General features: G+C 59.9%; 1 protein-coding gene across 5 annotated transcripts; it reads left to right on the plus strand.

Moving 5' to 3' along the window:
• The first annotated feature begins 250 nt into the window (after window positions 1-250).
• On the plus strand, window positions 251-16610 carry ABCB8 (ATP binding cassette subfamily B member 8). Of its 5 annotated transcripts, XM_029233734.1 has the most exons (17): window positions 281-438; window positions 3559-3683; window positions 4062-4374; window positions 4711-4866; window positions 4943-5037; window positions 5196-5301; window positions 6166-6327; window positions 6425-6510; window positions 6636-6733; window positions 7167-7272; window positions 10366-10399; window positions 10617-10753; window positions 10948-11042; window positions 11186-11319; window positions 12004-12151; window positions 13524-13774; window positions 14464-16610. In XM_029233734.1, the coding sequence occupies exons 2-17, from the start codon at window positions 3676-3678 to the stop codon at window positions 14587-14589; spliced, it is 2055 nt and encodes a 684-aa protein (XP_029089567.1). In that variant the 5' UTR covers window positions 281-438; window positions 3559-3675; the 3' UTR covers window positions 14590-16610. The 5 variants fall into 5 exon arrangements, with proteins under 5 accessions (XP_029089565.1, XP_029089566.1, XP_029089568.1 ...); XM_029233732.1 differs by lacking the exon at window positions 3559-3683 and having other exon boundaries at window positions 251-438; window positions 5196-5238; XM_029233733.1 differs by lacking the exon at window positions 3559-3683 and having other exon boundaries at window positions 258-438.
• The last annotated feature ends 1043 nt before the right edge of the window (window positions 16611-17653 follow it).

Raw genomic sequence — 17653 nt, forward strand, 5'->3', positions numbered from 1 at the left:
GGAGGTCAGCAGCTGACGCGTTACTATGGATACCCCAGGGCGGGGGGACGCACTCTGCACACCCTCAAAACGTCACCCCAGAGCCGACTCGGACGGCGTGCACAGGGCAGGGCCCGCCCGGAACTGGGGGCGGGAGACAGGCGACTCTCTGCAATCACAGTCCCAGAAGGGGGGCTAACAAGGTTTTCTCCAATCACAGCTTGCAATGAAATTGATGCTTCTTTCCACCAATCATCGCCGAGTCGCGAGGGGGTTGTCGGGATGGGGGCCGGAGCCAACATGGAGCCCTCAGTGGAGTAAAGGTGAAGGTGCTGTTGCCGGCTGCTCCTTTTCTACACCCACCATGTTGGTGCACTTATTTCGGGTCGGGATTCGGGGTAGCCCCGTCGCAGGCAAGCCACTACTATCCCTCCGCTTCCAGACATTCTCGGCCGTCAGGTAAAAAGGGACAAACCTACTGGGAGCGCGGGCCATTGACCTGCCGGCAGGGCGTGGGGACCGCCGGGAGATGGAGTCCCGGGCTCGCGCAACGCCTGCTGGGAGTTGTAGGCCGGCCCGGCCCGGGGTTGAATGTCACTCCCCCGGGGATTGGCCTCAATTATTTACAGCGAGACCTAGGTGCCAGCAGGAGGCTCGGCGCGTCTGTATCTGCATGTGTGCTGGACGGAGGGGGCGCTCTGGCCGGTGACCACGCTAGGTCTCTTCCCACCAGCGGGCGCCGTGCTGCACAGGTGTCGGACCCCCGTTTCCGGCCCCAGTCCTCGTTCTTGGAATTGGTCTGGCGATGTGGACAAAAATTATTAGTGTCCGGAGACATTTAGTATTGCTGTTGTTCCAAAAATTCAGTGTGAACTGAACAAAAATGGTTACTAAATCGGGATAGTTTCAGCAGAGATAGTCAATTTGGTAACGCGTATGTATGTGTTCTTGTATGCTCTATACACGTTCGTCTCAAGAGAGAAAGACACAGGTGGGAAACGAACATGTACCCTGAAACTGCCACTCCTCTGTAAATGCTTTATGAGAAGAGACTGATGCCTTTCTAATCCTGGAGTGAAGAACCCGAGAGCCAGGCAGGCAGCAGATTCGTAGGGGCGGGTGGATGTGGACTTGTGTCCTTTGGAAAGCCCGTCTGACTGATGGAGGGCGAGATGGGCGGAGCTGCAGCTAGAAGTACCGGTGCTGGGAAGTAATCTGCCAGTTCTTGGCAGTGACCAAGCACTGCTTAGACCTTAGTTTGGAGAAGATGAGAAAAGCTGGAAAGTGGCCATGGTAAATTATTAAAAGGCTTGAAAACAGTCCTTAGGAAAAGAGTAAGGGTGTCGATGTTTTTTAACCAGAGCGAAACTCCAGAAAAGACATCAAACAACGTTTTACTATTTGTGTGTTCATAGTGTAGTGTTTTTAAAACGTCAGGTCACAACACAATAGTTCATAAAGTGAATTTAGTGAGTCTGAATCATTTAAAAGTGAATATAATGGAATACGTGTTAAAAACAAAGTAGGGGGACTTCTCTGGTGGCGCAGTGGTTAAGAATCCGTCTGCCAATGCAGGGGATATGGGTTCGATCCCTGGTCCGGAATGATCCTACATGCCGCGGAGCAACTAAGCCCCTGCACCACAACTACTGAGCCTGCGCTCTAGAACCCGTGAGCCACAACTACTGAGCCCACATGCCTAGAGCCCATGCTCTACAACAAGAGAAAGCCCACATGCCTAGAGCCCTAAAGCCCACATGCCTAGAGCCCATGCTCCCCAACAAGAGAAGCCACCGCAATAAGAAGCCTGCGCGCCGCAACCAAGAGTAGCCCCCGCTCGCCGCAACTAGAGAAAGCCCACGCACAGCAACAAAGACCCAATGCAGCCAAAAATAAATATATTAATTTTAAAAATTAGGGAGGGAATTCCCTGGTGGTCCAGTGGTTAGGACTTGGTGCTTTCACTGCTGGGGTCCGGGTTTAATCCTTGGTGGGGAAACTAAGAACCTGCGAGCCGCACAGGACAGCCAAAAAAAAATGAGGGGAAGTACTGGTTTGTGAAGCATTTCAGTTTTCTGTGACATTGTGCCGGATCGCAAAGTAAAACATATTTGTTACTGTTATCCACAGTAAGTCTAAAGCTTTGCAAACACTGCAGCAGCGAGTCAGGGCAGCTCGTTCTGCATTTCTAATGAGAGCATGTGCTCAAGAAACATAACCATTTGCTGAACACTGTTATGTACCAGAGCTCTGCCAAGTGCTGGGGATACAGTGGTGAATAAGATAGGGCTTCCCGCCATCAAGGAATATATGGTCTAATGAGGAAGAGGGGCATTTACACAGGGCAGAAGGACATTGAGCTTCTCCGTTTATATTTTGGATAGATGTAAAGTACACAGTGGAAGACAGGCAGGTGGATGGGGTCGGGGGAGGTGTAATATAGAGTTGGCAAGAAGCCCAGGCCTCCCTGAAACAAGGGAAGGATGAGATGGAGTGTGTAGTTAGGAGGGTCTGGAAATATGAAAGGCCATCATAGTAAAGAAGAAACCTTTCATCTATTTGTTTTTTAAAAGCCTCTCCTCATCAATAATCTCATTTGGATCTTTGATCGTCCTACCATATACTCTTGGCCAGATAACTTATGCTTCTAACAGGCCTCCCTATAGCCACTCCTGTCATTCTCCAGCTCACTCCCCTCTGCAGTGATCTTTAAAATGCAATTATGGGGACTTCCCTAGTGGCGCAATGGTTAAGAATCCGCCTGCCAATGCAGGGGACACGGGTTCAATCCCTGGTCCGGGAAGATCCCACATGCTGCGGAGCAGCTAAGCCCGCGAGCCACAACTACTGAAGCCCGCGCACCTAGAGCCCGTGTTCTGCAACAAGAGAAGCCACTGCAATGAGAAGCCCGTGCACTGCAAGGAAGAGTAGCCCCCGCTCGCAGCAGTGAAGACCCAACACAGCCAAAAATAAATAAATTAAAAAAAAATTTTTTTATTAAAAAAATGCAATTATGATTATGGTCCTCGTTGCCCTCTCAAGTCCAGGTGTTTTAAAAGGACAGTAATGGCTCCCCCCACCCCACCCCCACCCCCAGCCTCCAGCCTCGGCAAGCTTTGTCGTTAGTCGTTTGTATCCACACTCACACTAAAGCTTAACTACCGCAGCGTAGTTACTCGGCCTGTACCGTTCACCCTCTTCCTGTTCCTCAGAGCAGAGCACTCGATGCACAGTAGGCTGCGGCCCTACGTTGCCATCTGCAGGTACCGAAACTGCAGGAAGGGGTGATCTTGGCCTATCCCAAGATGACAAGATACGTCATTTGGATTTTATTTCTTTTTCTTCCTTCAGCTGACAGAGAGGGAGTCTGTCACCCTTTCCTTCCTTGCCTTGTCACGTAAGCACTCAAGGCCAGGAAGGAGACAGGGCGATGGGGTATATAATAAGCTTCCGACCAGTGGTCAGAGACTCGGGTGCAGGCCTGGCCCTGCCACACATATCCTTGGGCTCATCACACATGGCAGTACAGGATGAGCCTGGATTCTGGAGTCAGACAGCAGGGCTCCTCTCTTGTCCTAGTTCTGCTGCCTGGGGACAAATGATTTCAGCTCTCAGCCCTGCAGGATTTTGTCATCTATCAAGTGAGAATACTGGCCTCTGCCTCCCAGGGATGTGAGGATCAAACAGAGCGGACTGATGACTTGGTGAGGTGGGGGGGGGGCACTGTCCCTCTCTGAGCTGCATTCACTGGGAACTTCTGTGTTCTCCACTGTAAGAGGAGCGCCGTCCAGCTCTGATGTCCTGTGATTCTGAGAGAGCAGGGGTTGGAGATGGTTACTGGCTGGGGCCCGCCGTCTGAGAGACGAGCCAGGGAGAACACCTTTACCACTCGATTGCTTTCCACTGGGCGTGTTCATCTCAGAAACCAAGGTTGCTTAAGAGCCGCCCTGAGAAGGGCAGGGTGGGCCGTTGGGAGAGGAGCTGCTGCTCTCCAGAGGGCTGAGCCGAGAGCTCGGCCGCTTTGTTGTTCAGCTGGGGGTCAGCTGGGCCCTCGAGCCCTCAGTGCCGTTCTCTCCCTGCAGGTCCCGCGATGGCCGCCCCAGCTCCTGCCTCCTTGGGGCCGTGGCCCGGCTGCAGCCCCAGCTCCGGGCCGGCCTCCCTCGAGCCCCCGCAGCTCCCGGCCGCAGCCCCTCTGCCTGGCTCTGGGTTGGGGGAGTCCTCCTGGGCCCCGTGATCCTGAGTAAGTGCCCCCGCCGCGGCCTTGTGGCCCTCTGTGAGGCAGAGGCGGCCCCTCCGGCCCGCTCTGGACCCGGTGCCATGGAGCCCCGCTTCAACTGGAAGCTCTTCTGTCAGTTTCTACGCCCCCATCTGCTGGTCCTGGGGGCAGCCGTCGTGGTGAGGTCTTCTCCCGCCCCACCCCACGCCAGGGACAGGGAAGAGCCCAGCCAGGGGTTCGCGGAAGCCCCCGCCAGAGCCGCCTAGGGACAGCTTTCCTGCCTGGCCAAATCTCAGAGGAGACCTCGGGAAGCAGCGGGGCTGGGGGTCACCAGGAGAACCTGCACAGGGCAGCTGGGTGAACAGGGTCCAGGGGTCCCCTGGGGCTGGCAGCTGGGCTTTAACTCTCCGAGAGACACAGGAGCCCCCAAAGCGTGGGCAGTACTGGGAGACGAAGGGCCAGGGGTTAGGGAAGAGCGTGGTCCCCCTGTAAACGTCTGTCTCCCACCCCCCAAGCTGGCACTGGGCACAGCACTGGTGAATGTGCAGATCCCCCTGCTTCTGGGTCAGCTGGTGGAGATCGTGGCCAAGTACACGAGGGACCACGTGGGCAGCTTCCTGACTGAGTCCCGGAACCTCAGCACCCACCTGCTCATCCTTTACGGCCTCCAGGTACAGCAGAAGGGAGGGCCCGGGGGCCGCCAGCGGAACCGCGCGGGCGCCCCTGAGGTCCTGGCCTCTCTCCCAGGGCCTGCTGACCTTCGGGTACCTGGTGCTTCTGTCCCGCATCGGCGAGCGCATGGCTGCGGACATGCGGAGGGCCCTCTTCAGCAACCTGCTCCGGTACTGCCAGCCTCGGGCTGTGGGGTGCAGTGGTGGCGGGGACCAAGCGGCCCACGGGGCGGGGGGTGGGGGCTGGTGAATGTCTAGGGGCGGGGCCTCATCCTGAGGTCGTGTCTCCCTCTTCTCCCCCACCCGCTGCCCCCGTGTCCCACCGCCAGACAAGACATTGCTTTCTTCGATGCTAAAAAGACAGGGCAGCTGGTAAGCCGATTGACGACTGACGTGCAGGAGTTTAAATCATCCTTCAAACTCGTCATCTCCCAGGTCAGCGCCCAGGTCCCCCCACGCTCACTCACACGTGCACGCTCCCTAGTGCGGATGCAGCAGGCCAGTCCTGCCCACCCCACCCCACCCCCCGCCACCCTTGGGCCCTGCGCCCAGGCTCATGCCGAAGCGAGAAGCCTGCTGTGTGGTGAGGGTGCGGGTGAGGGAAGAGGGACGTTCACAGCAGGAGGTGCCACGGCAGCGTCCGGGGTCGGGACAGGCTGTTTCTCTCCTGTTCTGAAATCCTACCTCCCCGGAAAACCGTCCCAAGAAGGAAGGCTCAGACAAGAGCCTTTCCTGGCCCAGCTTGCCCAGAGCAGAATCACCACCTTGCCCCCAGAATGCCGGGCACGCTGACAGGAGGGGGAGTGATGGCTTTCTGCTCTGTGCCTGATGTCCTCTTCTCTTCCCCCCACGTTGTCACTGACCCCTAGCCGTCCCTGGGCGGCATCACCAGGCAATTCTCTCTTTTTTTATTTTTTGGCCGCACCTCGTAGCTCGTGGGATCTTAGTTCCCGGACCAGGGATTGAACCCGGGCCCCGCAGTGAAAGCACCAAGTCCTGACCACTGGACGGCCAGGGAATTCCCCAGGCGATTCTCCTTCTGTTCAGTTTCTAGAGCAGAAGAGAATGAAAGTGGGATTTGTCCCGGGGGAGGATGCCTCGGTCCGCAGGCATTCTCTTCACGCCTGCTCATCAGGAAGGGGTTATGCTCTGTGACCAGTGGACTGTCGGTTGGCCTCCCCGGGGTCAGACCTATGGCCTTGGCCTTGTGAGTAGAGAGCTAGCTGTAGCCAGCTGACTCTTGCTGAGTTCCCCACATCATGTTGCTGATGCCAGACAGCCCTCCCGTCCGCTCCCCAGGGGCTGCGAAGCTTCACGCAGGTGGCTGGCTGCCTGGTGTCCCTGTCCATGCTCTCCACGCGCCTCACCCTGCTGCTGATGGTGGCCACGCCTGCCCTGATGGGTGCTGGCACCCTGATGGGCTCAGCTCTCAGAAAATTGTCTCGCCAGTGTCAGGAGCAGGTACCAGCATTCCCGCCCGTCCTCCTCTGTGCCCTGTACTCCTCTGTCACCCCTCCGTGTCTCCATCCCGGCTCCCTGACTCCTGGACTCCCCGCAGGTCGCCAGGGCAACGGGTGTGGCAGATGAGGCCCTGGGCAACGTCCGGACTGTGCGAGCCTTCGCCATGGAGCAGCGGGAAGAGGAGTGAGTGCCGGGCGGGGGTGGAGCCCAAAGCGGTGGCAGGGGGGCGGCCTCCCCAGATGCACCTCCCCCCACCCCGCGTCCCAGCCTGCCTGCTTCCTGAGGGCCGGGCTCGGCTTCTGTCACAGACGCTATGGAGCGGAGCTGGGGGGGTCCCGCTCTAAGGCAGAGGAGCTGGGCAGAGGCATCGCCTTGTTCCAGGGGCTCTCCAGTATCGCCTTCAACTGTGAGTGAGCGAGGCCCCGCGGGGGACCTGGGCTGTGGCTTGGGCTGAGCTCGGAGGAGCGAAGGACGGGTCCCAGCAGGGCGGGCGACGGGCGGCTCTCCACCTGCTCGAGGTCCTTCGCATGTCTCTCGAGGGCCAGTCAGCCGGCCTCTGGAGGCTGCTCCTCCGGCAGGCAGTGGGCAGGGAGGCCCAGTGTCACAGCCGAGCCGTGTACAGCGCGCTGCTGGGCCGCCCCCAAGGGAGCCGTGGAGGTGCCTCCAACCCACTCATTGCCAGATGACGAGACAGAGGTGGAGACCACTCAAGTGACTTACCCAAATGCCAGTCAGCTGGGGGCTCAGCAGGGACTGGCACTGGGGACCAGCACATGGGCCAGGCTCTGTCCTCTGCCCTCCTCTGCTTCCTCCTTGAACCCTGTCCTTGCCCCACTCAGGCATGGTCTTGGGCACCCTGTTTATTGGGGGCTCCCTCGTGGCCGGACAGCAGCTGACGGGGGGAGACCTCATGTCCTTCCTGGTGGCCTCCCAGACAGTGCAGAGGTGAGTGTGGGGCCGTTCCCTTTCCTAAGGGGCCCAGCTGGGCCAGGGGCCGGGGGTGCCAGTCTGCTGCGGGGACAGCTACCAGGTCCCCTGGAGAAGCTCAGGGCTGGGGATGGGGAGCCCCTGCCTTCGTCCAGAGCCCGCTCGGGGCTCCCAGCAGCCCCTGCAGCCTAACTCGCTGACCGTACACTCAGAAACGCAGTTGCCATCTTCACCTTCCAGACAATTCTTCAATGAGTCTTTTTTTTTGTCCTTTTTTCTTTTCTTTTTCTTTGGCCACACCGCGTGACATGTGAGATCCTAGTCCCCCGACCAGGGATCGAACCCGTGCTCCCTGCGGTGGAAGCACGGAGTCTTAACCACTGGACCACCGGGAAGTCCCAAGCCTTTTTCTTTCTTTCTTTTCTTTTTTGTGGCTGCGTTGGGTTTTCGTTGCTGAGTGGGAGCTACTCTTAGTTGCAGTGCACAGGCTTCTCATTGTGGTGGCTTCTCGTTGCGGAGCACGGGCTCTAGGCACACAGGCTCCAGTAGTTGTGGCTCGCGAGCTCTAGAGCGCAGACTCAGTAGTTGTGGCGCACGGGCTTAGTTGCTCTGCGGCATGTGGGATCTTTCCGGACCAGGGCTCGAACCCATGTCCCCTGCATTGGCAGGAGGATTCTTTTTTTTTTTTTTTTTGCTGTATGCAGGCCTCTCACTGTTGTGGCCTCTCTCGTTGCGGAGCACAGGCTCTGGACGCGCAGGCTCCAGACGCACAGGCTCAGCAGCCATGGCTCACGGGCCCAGCTGCTCCGCGGCATGTGGGATCCTCCCAGACCGGGGCACGAACCCGTGCTCCCTGCATCGGCAGGCAGACTCTCAACCACTGTGCCACCAGGGAAGCCCGACACGCTTTTTAAGAGCTGGCCTCCCACCCTCTGCCTGACCTTCCCCTGCAGGTCCCACCCTGCTGGCTCACTGTGTCCGCGGCTCCGCAGATCCCATATGCCTGCAGGCACCAGAGCTCCCCGCTGGCTCTGCCACAAGAGTGCCCAGGGTGGGCCTCCTCCCCTCTCCTGTCCCTTCCAAGCTAAGTTCCTAGCAGCTCCTTCTGCTGTTTCTCCTCACTGTTTCCCCGCCATATATCACGTATACCAAAACACATAAAACATAAATACACGTTAGATAAACAATTACAGTAAATATGATAAAATAAATAATTGAAAAGTGGGGGGCTTCCCTGGTGGCGCAGTGGTTGAGAGTCCGCCTACCGATGCAGGGGACATGGGTTCGTGCCCCGGTCCGGGAAGATCCCACATGCCGTGGAGCAGCTGGGCCCGTGAGCCATGGCCACTGGGCCTGCATGTCCGGAGCCTGTGCTCTGCAACGGGAGAGGCCACGACAGTGAGAGGCCCGCGTACCGCAAAAAAAAAAAAAAAAAAAAAGACACGTTAGATAAACAATTACAGTAAATATGGTGGAATAAATAATTGAAGAGTGAAGACCTATGTTACCAACCAGCCACGTCCAGAAAATAGAACATCAGCTCAGACGCCCCTCTGGGTCCCTTCCTCGTTATTCCCGATGCCGACGGTCCTTGTGTCATGGCTCTGCCCCGTGTCTTACCACCTGTGCGAGTGTCAGCCGTTTCTTCCAGAATCCCTCACCATCGGCCTTATTAATATTGTCCTGGGCAGAATGGAGCTAAGCTGGAGGCAGGCAGGTAGAAAAGACTCTCTTTCTCAGCCCCAGACCCAGCATTCCACAAAGACCAGATACCACCCATTTCTGCTCAGTGCTTCCTAATCTGGGCCCATTCAGACCCTCTCTTGTCCTGGGCAGCCTCACCCCTCCTTCCCGCAGGCCCAGGAACTAATCCCTGGTGGCCTTGGGACTAAGAAGGTCTGGCTGTTCTGAGGTGGAACTTGGGCCGCCCCCTGCTGCCCCTCCCCCGGTGCTGACCCGGACGAGCACCACTGGCTCCCTTCACGGTCACCCCACCGTGCTCCACGGGGCAGGGGCAGAAAGTCTCCCCCGGCCGATGGCAGCCACCTGTCCCAGGCCTGGCCCCGCTCCCTCAGACTCGCCTTGCCCTGGGCCCCCTCCCCTTTATGGCCTGCGTCCAGACCCTTTCCTTTCCTCCCCGCTGCACTGCCTAGCCAGTTGGCAGAGCTGTGTCACAGACTTCAGAAAGCCTCTCTCGCAGGCTGCTAGGTGCTAGGTGGGGCGGCTTCCCCAGCCACAGGCCTCAGGCGCGGACTAACTTGCTGTCCTGGCTCTTCTCGGGAAGTTCTCCGGGCGTTTCCTTGCGGGCTCCCCCCCTCCCCCACCCCCGGTGCTGGGAGAAGTGAGATCCTGGGGAGTCAGTCTTGCCTCCTCTTCTCTTCGAGAAGAACCCGCATGCACAATCGGAGACGCACAGTCACGGGCTGGCCTGGCCCGTGACTAAGCCGGGGGCCGGTGACTCAGGAGTAGTGGCTCACCGTCCTCCTAGCAGCCGGCAGCCCCGCACGACGATGAGGAGGTGACCCACCGTCTGGACAGATGGACACTTACCCCTCTGCTCACACAGGGCGGAGCCCGTGATGACATGTCTTCAGGGAATTTTGAGTTCCCCCTGTGGTCTAATGTCTTCTGTTTCCTTCTTTCTCTAGAAGGAGTAACATGGTTTTTTCCACCTTCCTTAGCCCTTGCTTCCCCCGGGAGTGGACAGCGCTAGGTCTGACCCCCTTGGTGGGCCTCACAGCCCCTCCCTGCAGGCTGCGGGCAGCGTGGAGTCCAACCCCACTGCGCTCTGCGCCTGCCTTCCCTGTTTCCTCCCTGGAGCCCGGCCCTCAGGTACTGATGACTGTCAGCCCATCCGGGCCAGGAGGGAGCGTGGCCCTGAAAGGAGAAGTTATTTGCCAGGAGACCTCCCCGGTGGTGCCGGATTCCAGGGCACCTAGGGCCCCAGGTTTTGGGAACTACCTCTGCGTTTGGCTTCCGGCCGCCTATTTCCTCGCCTCACCCAACACGTCCCCCACGCGGCTGAGACCCAGACCTGCCCCTCTGGCGCCGGCCCGCCTTCTCTCAGGCCCTCCTCGTCCCCCTCTTTCAACCCTCCTCTTTTACTCGCAGGTCCATGGCCAACCTCTCTGTCCTGTTTGGTCAGGTGAGTGGCAGAGGTGGGTGGGTCCAAGGATGTGGACGCGGTACCTGGGCTGGAGTCCTGTCAGCCACTGATGTCACTTGTGTGCCGTGGGAATTGGGTGTCCGGCGGAGGGGATACGACGAGCCCCTACCCCGCCGCCAAGTGGGAGTCCAGGAGGTGCTGCCCATTCCCTGGGACCCCATGCCTCCCTCACACAGACTTTAACCCCCCTCCCCAGGTGGTGCGGGGGCTCAGTGCAGGCACCCGGGTCTTCGAGTACATGACCCTGAGCCCGTGCATCCCACTGTCCGGGGGCCACTGCATCCCCAGGGAGCACCTGCGCGGCTCCATCACCTTTCACAACGTCTGCTTCAGGTCAGCATCAGTGGTGGGCGCAGGGGTATTTCTCTGCGGGTTGAGGGCAGGAGAGGGAGCCTGTCTGGGGACCTGTGGGTCAATGTCTCCCTCTAAGTAAGCCCCCCTTGCGGGTACAGGGAGACTTTGGGAGGGACCCGGGCAACAAGGGGCCAGGAGCCCGGTCTGACTGAGGGTCTCTTGGTTCCTCCCAGTTACCCCTGCCGTCCCGGCTTCCAGGTGCTCAGAGACTTCACCCTCACGCTGCCCCCGGGCAAGATTGTGGCCCTGGTGGGCCAGTCTGGGGGAGGTAAGAGGAGCCTGCCACCCTCCCACCTGTGACTTCTCCCTGTGGGAGCCACTCAGTGTGGAAGGAGGGGCCCCCACTGCCACCGGGGGCGTCCCTGTCCCGGACATGCTCCAGAAACCGATGCCCCCCTCCCGAACCCCCAGGAAAGACCACTGTGGCTTCCCTGCTTGAGCGCTTCTACGACCCCACGGCGGGCATGGTGACGCTGGATGGGCAGGACCTGCGTACCCTCGACCCCTCCTGGCTCCGGGGTCAGGTCATCGGCTTCATCAGCCAGGTGCCTGCTTCTCTCAGGGGCCTGGGCCCCTCCCCCTTCCCAGCCCCGTCACCTGCTGCCCTCCTGGGGGCACTGGGGGCGAGCTGGCTCTCTTCACCAGTCCCCAGCATTCACTGGAGTCCCAGCGACTGCAGCTTTGCCCTTGGAACTCTGTTCCTCGATGTAAAAGGCCCAAGCAGGTGGAAATGGGGTGGCCGTTTTAGGATCCCTGGGTTCTGTGCTGGACACCCACACGGTGTTGCCGGGCACTGCTGGTGGCTAACCCACCAAGCGAGGCCCCACAGCCCCGCTCTGAAGCTCTCAGCCCCACTGCTTTCCCAGCGAGGGTCCACCTCCCCCCACCCCCCACGTGTGGATAGAGGGCGCCCTTTTGGCAGGAGAAAGCCAAATTGTAAAACCCTTCCCTACCCATCTCCCCAGAGAGGGGGGACCCTGCCGGGCCAGCTGGCCTTGCTCTCCCAGCCGCGTTCCCGCTCCCTTTCCCGAGGGGCTCCGTGCCACGCAGGAGCTCGGCTTCTCCCCCCTTTGATGGACCTCTCTGTGTTTGACCTGTAACTTTGAACTGCCCCTACCTGCCCTCCAAGTGGTCCTGTTCTGGCCGAAACAGCTTCTCCTGATGCGCCCCTCAGAGGTTCAGGGCAAAATCAGAATGTTTCCGGTGGACCCTCCACCTCCCACCCCCAGGAGCCAGTCCTGTTCGGAACAACAATCATGGAGAACATCCGTTTCGGGAAGCTGGACGCCTCCGACGAAGAGGTTTATGCAGCTGCCCGGGAAGCCAACGCACATGAGTTCATCACCAGCTTCCCCGAGGGATACAACACCGTCGTGGGTGAGTTCAGAGACAGCATCCTGCTGGGGTCCGCGGGGCCCACATGCGAGGCTGGGATCCGGGGGGCAGGAACATAGTCACAGCATCGGGGAAGACCAGACAACAACCATGGCCGAGTGGGACAGAGGCGACTCTGTGGGGACAGGGGAGACGAGGCACAGGCAGGCTGCGGGGACAGGAGCGTGACGGAGGGCAGGGGCACAAGTGATCCGTGACGTGGGGACTCTTCAGAGCTCGCCACGTCAGCTCCCAAGACCTGACCAGAAGCAAGGGGGTGTTACCTCCTTGTAATTGTTTATCCTTCAACGAAAGGTGCTCCCCCTGGCTCTCCGTAGGGGTGGGTTTGGTTGAGCCAGTCTGTCTGCTGACTTACCCAGAAGAGGGCTCTGGTGGTTCTGGACCGTTGCAGTGTTGCAGCACCGCACTGGAGTCTTCGCAGTGCGGCCTGCGCTTCGTGTGCTCCTCTCAGAGGCCTTTTTTTCAGCCTTTGGGCTCATGTTTATCGTCCAGGGTCTCTTGGCTCTGTTGCAGAATGTTCCAGCGTATCTCACAGCACAGGCATATCCAAGGTTCCCAACTCCTCTCGAAACCTAGTCCTGAGCCTGGCTGAGCTTAGCCTTCCGAGTGGCGCCCCCTCTGTGGGTAGCCGTCCTTTGTGCTCCGTGTTACTCACTGCTCAGATTCCTGCGGACCCCGCCCTGACGGGAGGAGCCGGGCCCACTCCTCTCTCGCGCACGCGCCTTGTACCCCTGACCCCGTGCACTCGCGGGCTGCCCGGGGCTGCAGCCTGCCCCCCGCTCTGTGACTGCAGAGTCACCTGAGGCTCTCTTTGGCAACCAGGCTGCCACCTCTGCTGTTCTCTGTGGGCATTTTGGACCCCAATATGGTCTTCCCAGAATGCCCAGGTGGGTTTTGAATCCCACTGTTCTGCCACCCCCTACCCCACCGCAGGAGTCACATCTGGATCCTGGATGTCCCCACAGCAGCAGAGAGCCAGGAGGCCAGGAGAAGGCAGCTAGCGCTGCAGGGCCAGGGCAGGGGGTGGGACCCAGGCCCGTTATGGCTCTGAGCCCCTGCCCTGGTGTGTGGGTGGAGCTCAGCGACACCTCTGGGCATCACTGAGCCCCGCTGCGTTCACGACCCGTCATTGTGTGAGTGCCTGTGCACGTTTGCATGGGGATGTGGGATCGTGTTGCCGCCAGGCATCACCCCTGCCCTCAGAGAGGCAGGACGAATGCGCACAGGGCCAGGGCAGGGCCCTGAGGGGCCAGGTGGGAAGTGCCAGACAGCCCCGGTGACCATCTGCAGGGCCGCCCTCGAGTGCAGAGCTGAGCGCCACTTCAGGCCCCCGCCCTATCCCCTCCCTTCCCAGGCGAGCGGGGCGCAACCCTGTCTGGTGGCCAGAAGCAGCGCCTGGCCATCGCCCGAGCCCTCATCAAGCAGCCCTTAGTGCTGATCTTGGATGAGGCGACCAGCGCACTGGACTCGGAGTCTGAGAGGCTGGTGCAGGAGGCCCTGGACCGCGCCAGCGCTGGCCGCACCGTACTGGTCATCGCCCACCGGCTCAGCACCGTGCGTGGGGCCCACCAGATCGTCGTCATGGCCCACGGCCGGGTCTGCGAGGTCAGCTGGGGCCTGGGGAGCAGGTCAGGGGGCTGGCACGGCTTCAGCCACGGACACAGTGGAACGGGCGGCTCAGCTGAGCTGTGTGAGGGTCTGGCCTGGCCCTGGGGCCTTGGGCTCATAGTCTGAAAGCAGCACCCGTGTGGATTCAGGAGTTCCTGCCCTTTGATAAGCCCTGGCCTCTCGGGGCCCCAGCTTCTTCCTCTGTCCCCTGGGGTGGGGCAGTGAGTAGAGCTGCAGCGTGGCTCCCAGGATCAAAGGGGAAAGTTCTCAGAGAAGCGTTCGCTGCTGGGGGAGGGGCCCAGGGGCTGAGGCACAGAAGAGGCCGCACCAGGGACCCTGATCAGGGCCCAGGCAGGAGCAGCCCAGAGGCTGTGTCTGCAGCAGGGCTTGGGGGCTGTATGGGGCCCAGCTCACAGCCCCCTGGCCACTCGCGCTGGGCGAGGGGCACTGGGCCCTGTAAGAAAGACAGAGGGACCCAGATGCTCTTCCACGATCTAGCTCAGTTGACAAATACAGCTGCGCCAGCGGCAATCCGTAATCAGCTGTGCTTTGGTTTCATACCCGCCTCAGGATTGACGCTGGCTTAGGTGAAGCCGTGCCCAATGGCTCATAAGAAGCTGGCCCTCCAAGGGCTCTGAACTCTGAGCTGGGTTGGGGTGACCGTCTGCCCCTCTTCCTCTCTCCAGGTGGGGACCCATGAGGAGCTCCTAAAGAAGGGCAGGCTCTATTCGGAGCTCATCCGGAGACAGGCCCTAGATGCCCCGCCTCCTGAGACGCCCAGGGGCCATGGGAAGCAGCACTCCAAGTCCTGAGAGGTCTGGTCACCGCCGTGCATCCGTGCCCAGGGCCAGGGCTCAGCTCGGGGGGGGGATCCCGGGCACCGAGCCCCCAGGAGGGCCAGCATGCTGGGGTGGGGGCTACTGCCATCGCTCCCCTGCTCGCAGCGAAACCTGGGCCAGGCGCCGGGCTGGGGGAGGTTGGGCGCACTCCTCCTGCCAGAGCTGAGAGCCCTTGGCTGCACGGCGGGCCCCTGCTCGGTCCCCTCCCTTTGCCAAGGCCTCCCCGACCCCTCTCCCAGCCCTGCCGAGCCTCCCCCTGTACCCGACAGGCTAAAGGTGTGCAGGCCGCAGCTGCAGGGAATTTTCACAGGTCAGCACCGGGGGTGGGAGTAGGGACTTGCCCCAGGATTCGTCCCACACCCGTACCAGGACCTCGGCCTCCTCTGCGGAATCCCGACAGGCCTCTCAGGGCCCTGCGAGAAGGCGCCCACCCACTGAGCCAGCCCTTCAAACCCTCAGCCCACATCTTGGGAACAACTTCCCTTCCTTCTCCTTGTGCCTTTACACAGTCCTTTCTCTAGATTTTGCCCTCCCCCCATCTAAACAGGACGGGGGCCTAACAGGCCCCCTGGCTCTTGGGGAGGGCGAGGAGGGGCGGGCAGCTGTGGTCTGATCCACAAGAGGCTCTGCCCCAGCCCCGTGCGCCTTGAGCCCGTCACCCGGTGAGATTGTGGACCGCCACCCTCTATGTGAGGACACTTACCTCTGAAAGGGACAGAAGAGGACATGCACCCCAGACTCCAGCCACGGGGGACGTCCGGTGCTAACAGTCACCACAGCACTGAGGAGCGGTTGATGGGCTGACAGAATACAAAATCCGTCCGACAAGGAGCGGTCACTGCCCGACCGGCCTCCCTGGCATGGTCAGACAGGGTCTCTGGAGCAGGTGGGACCAGAGCCTCACTTTGAAAGAGGATAGGCCAGCTGCCCAGGTGGCACAAGCCCTGTGACCCCCAAAGCTGTGAATGGGGTGGGGCTGGACTCTTGTCCGCTTCTGGGGACCTAAGAGCAGCCAGGGTTTGCCCCCAGCCCTGGTCAGCTCCTAGAACTGGGCACCCCTCCTGCCTTGGTTCTGCTCGTGTCACATCCCACCAGGAAACCTTCCCCCTTCACAGCCACGTCTGGGCTGAGGATTCCATCATGAGTCCTGCGCCCTGGCTTGAGGAAGAGGGGCCGCCCATGCTGGACCTTCAAGGCCAGCCAGACCTTTTGGATTTATCCCGTGGCGTAGAAGGACGATGCCATGTTTCAGGGCTTGGCAGCAGGGGCAGGACCAGCAGGGGCAGCTGTGGCTGGAGGCCAGCCTGGAGGAGGCTGCAGCGGCTCAGGTGTGAGTGCAGGAGCCAGGGTGAAAGTGCCCACAGCCTCTTCTGGGTGTGGTTTAGGACCAGGTGCTACTTTAGGGAAATATCCCAGGGCCAAAGCCACCCAGGTTTCATGCGCTGCTTTCTTAATGTTGAGAGGTCGCACCCCAGGGCAGGCCTGGCCCGGGAAGCAGAGCACGGGCTAGCTCCAGGTCGCTTTGCCACTAAACACCTCCCTAGTGAGGGCAGCCAAGGGCAGGCCTCAACTCCCCGGCCGAGTCCACACTGGCCTGCCTGGCCCCTCCCGGCCGAGGCCAGCTTGTGCTCTACCAGCACCAGCCGCGGCCTCCAGCCACCCAGACGTCTTCTAACACCAGATTCTAGGTCTCTCCTTACCTCTGCAGGGTGGCCTCTCCAAATCCTGCCCCCGCCCCCGCATCCCCTCTTTAGGGAAGTGGTGAGATCCATGGCGAGCCCTGAGCTGGAAGGCCCTGCAGTCAACTGCACACTCGCTGTGTAGCCTTAACCTCAGCCTTGGCTCCTGCAGCTATTCCACGCAGACCGTAAACCTAGCTGCACTTAATTTCGCGAGCTTCTTTTAAGAGTTTAATTAGAATAATCTGTGGTAAAGTACTTAGCCTCAGAAGCTGGTTACATCTGTGCAATAAACCATGTTATTCACTCCTTCAAGGTGTGTGTTCATTAAGCACCTGCTATGTGCCGCCCTGTCTGCCGGGGTGGGGGCGGTGAGGACATCCCTGCCCCCGTGAGACCTGCGGCGGTCTCATCAGGAGGACGGACAGGAGGCCAGGCGATCACAGCGCGACGTGATCACGTTCAGTTGGCGAACTACGTTCCACTCACTGCCGAGAGCCCGTGGACCCTCGCCTCTAATGCTTTGTGGAGGGGCACGGAGTAGAGATAAATTGCAGTAAATAAATTAGTGGAGATAAATTTGCTTTCTCTCAGGCCTGCAGTGCAACTCCCAGCTCCACGGGGGCAGGTGAGCGTTTAACCAAACGCAGGGCTTGACGCCAGCGGGGAGCAGCCCTGACAGTCCTCCACGACAGCGGCAGGGCTTGACGCCAGCGGGGAGCAGCCCTGACAGTCCTCCGCGACGGCGGCAGCGATCAGCAGCTACCTCCCGTCCCTTGTGCCTTGGATTAGCAAGACCCCCGAGTCCCGCTTGAGGCCTTGCACACTGCAGCTCTGCCTTTCGGAGATGTCCTCTCTAGCCCCTGGGAGTCTGCCCCAGCCCGGCCCAGCGTCTCCTCGGCATCTCAGTCAAATGCCCCGGCTCCGCCCCCTCAAGGCCAGCGTCGCCATGCTGTGCTAGGCACTGTGGCCCAGGGCACTCCAGCCGGTTTGGGCGCAGCGTCTCTCCTCCTTTAGAAAAGCCCCCATGCAAAACAGGCACACTCCATGTTACTGACGGGAGCGCACATTGGTGTAATAACGCCTATGGTGGGGAATTTTCTGCTATCGAATTACCCGTGCAGTTGCCTCTTCTTGACCCAGCAGTTCTATTTCTAGGAGTTTATGTCTGTACGATGCTACTGAGAGCTCCACTGTTTGCAATGGAAGACTGGAAACCCCCAGTGTCCATCAACAGGGGTGTGGTTATATAAATGATGGTACATCCCCATAAATGAAATGCTACGCAGCCATTTAAAAAATGAGGACGTTTTCCAGGTACTGGATACCACATGGTCTCCAGAATATGTTGTCAAGTG

This window comes from Monodon monoceros, unplaced genomic scaffold (genome assembly GCF_005190385.1).
Source record: "Monodon monoceros isolate NGI ecotype Baffin Bay Population unplaced genomic scaffold, NGI_Narwhal_1 Super_Scaffold_2, whole genome shotgun sequence".
Lineage (NCBI taxonomy): Eukaryota > Metazoa > Chordata > Mammalia > Artiodactyla > Monodontidae > Monodon > Monodon monoceros.

Coding starts and splice junctions, on each gene's coding strand:
- ABCB8 (XM_029233733.1), top strand. CDS start 344: ATGTTGGTGCACTTATTTCGGGTCGGGATTCGGGGTAGCCCCGTCGCA. Junction 6,734..7,166: donor CTCCAGTATCGCCTTCAACT/GTGAGTGAGCGA, acceptor TGCCCCACTCAG/GCATGGTCTTGGGCACCCTG. Junction 7,273..10,365: donor GCCTCCCAGACAGTGCAGAG/GTGAGTGTGGGG, acceptor TTTTACTCGCAG/GTCCATGGCCAACCTCTCTG.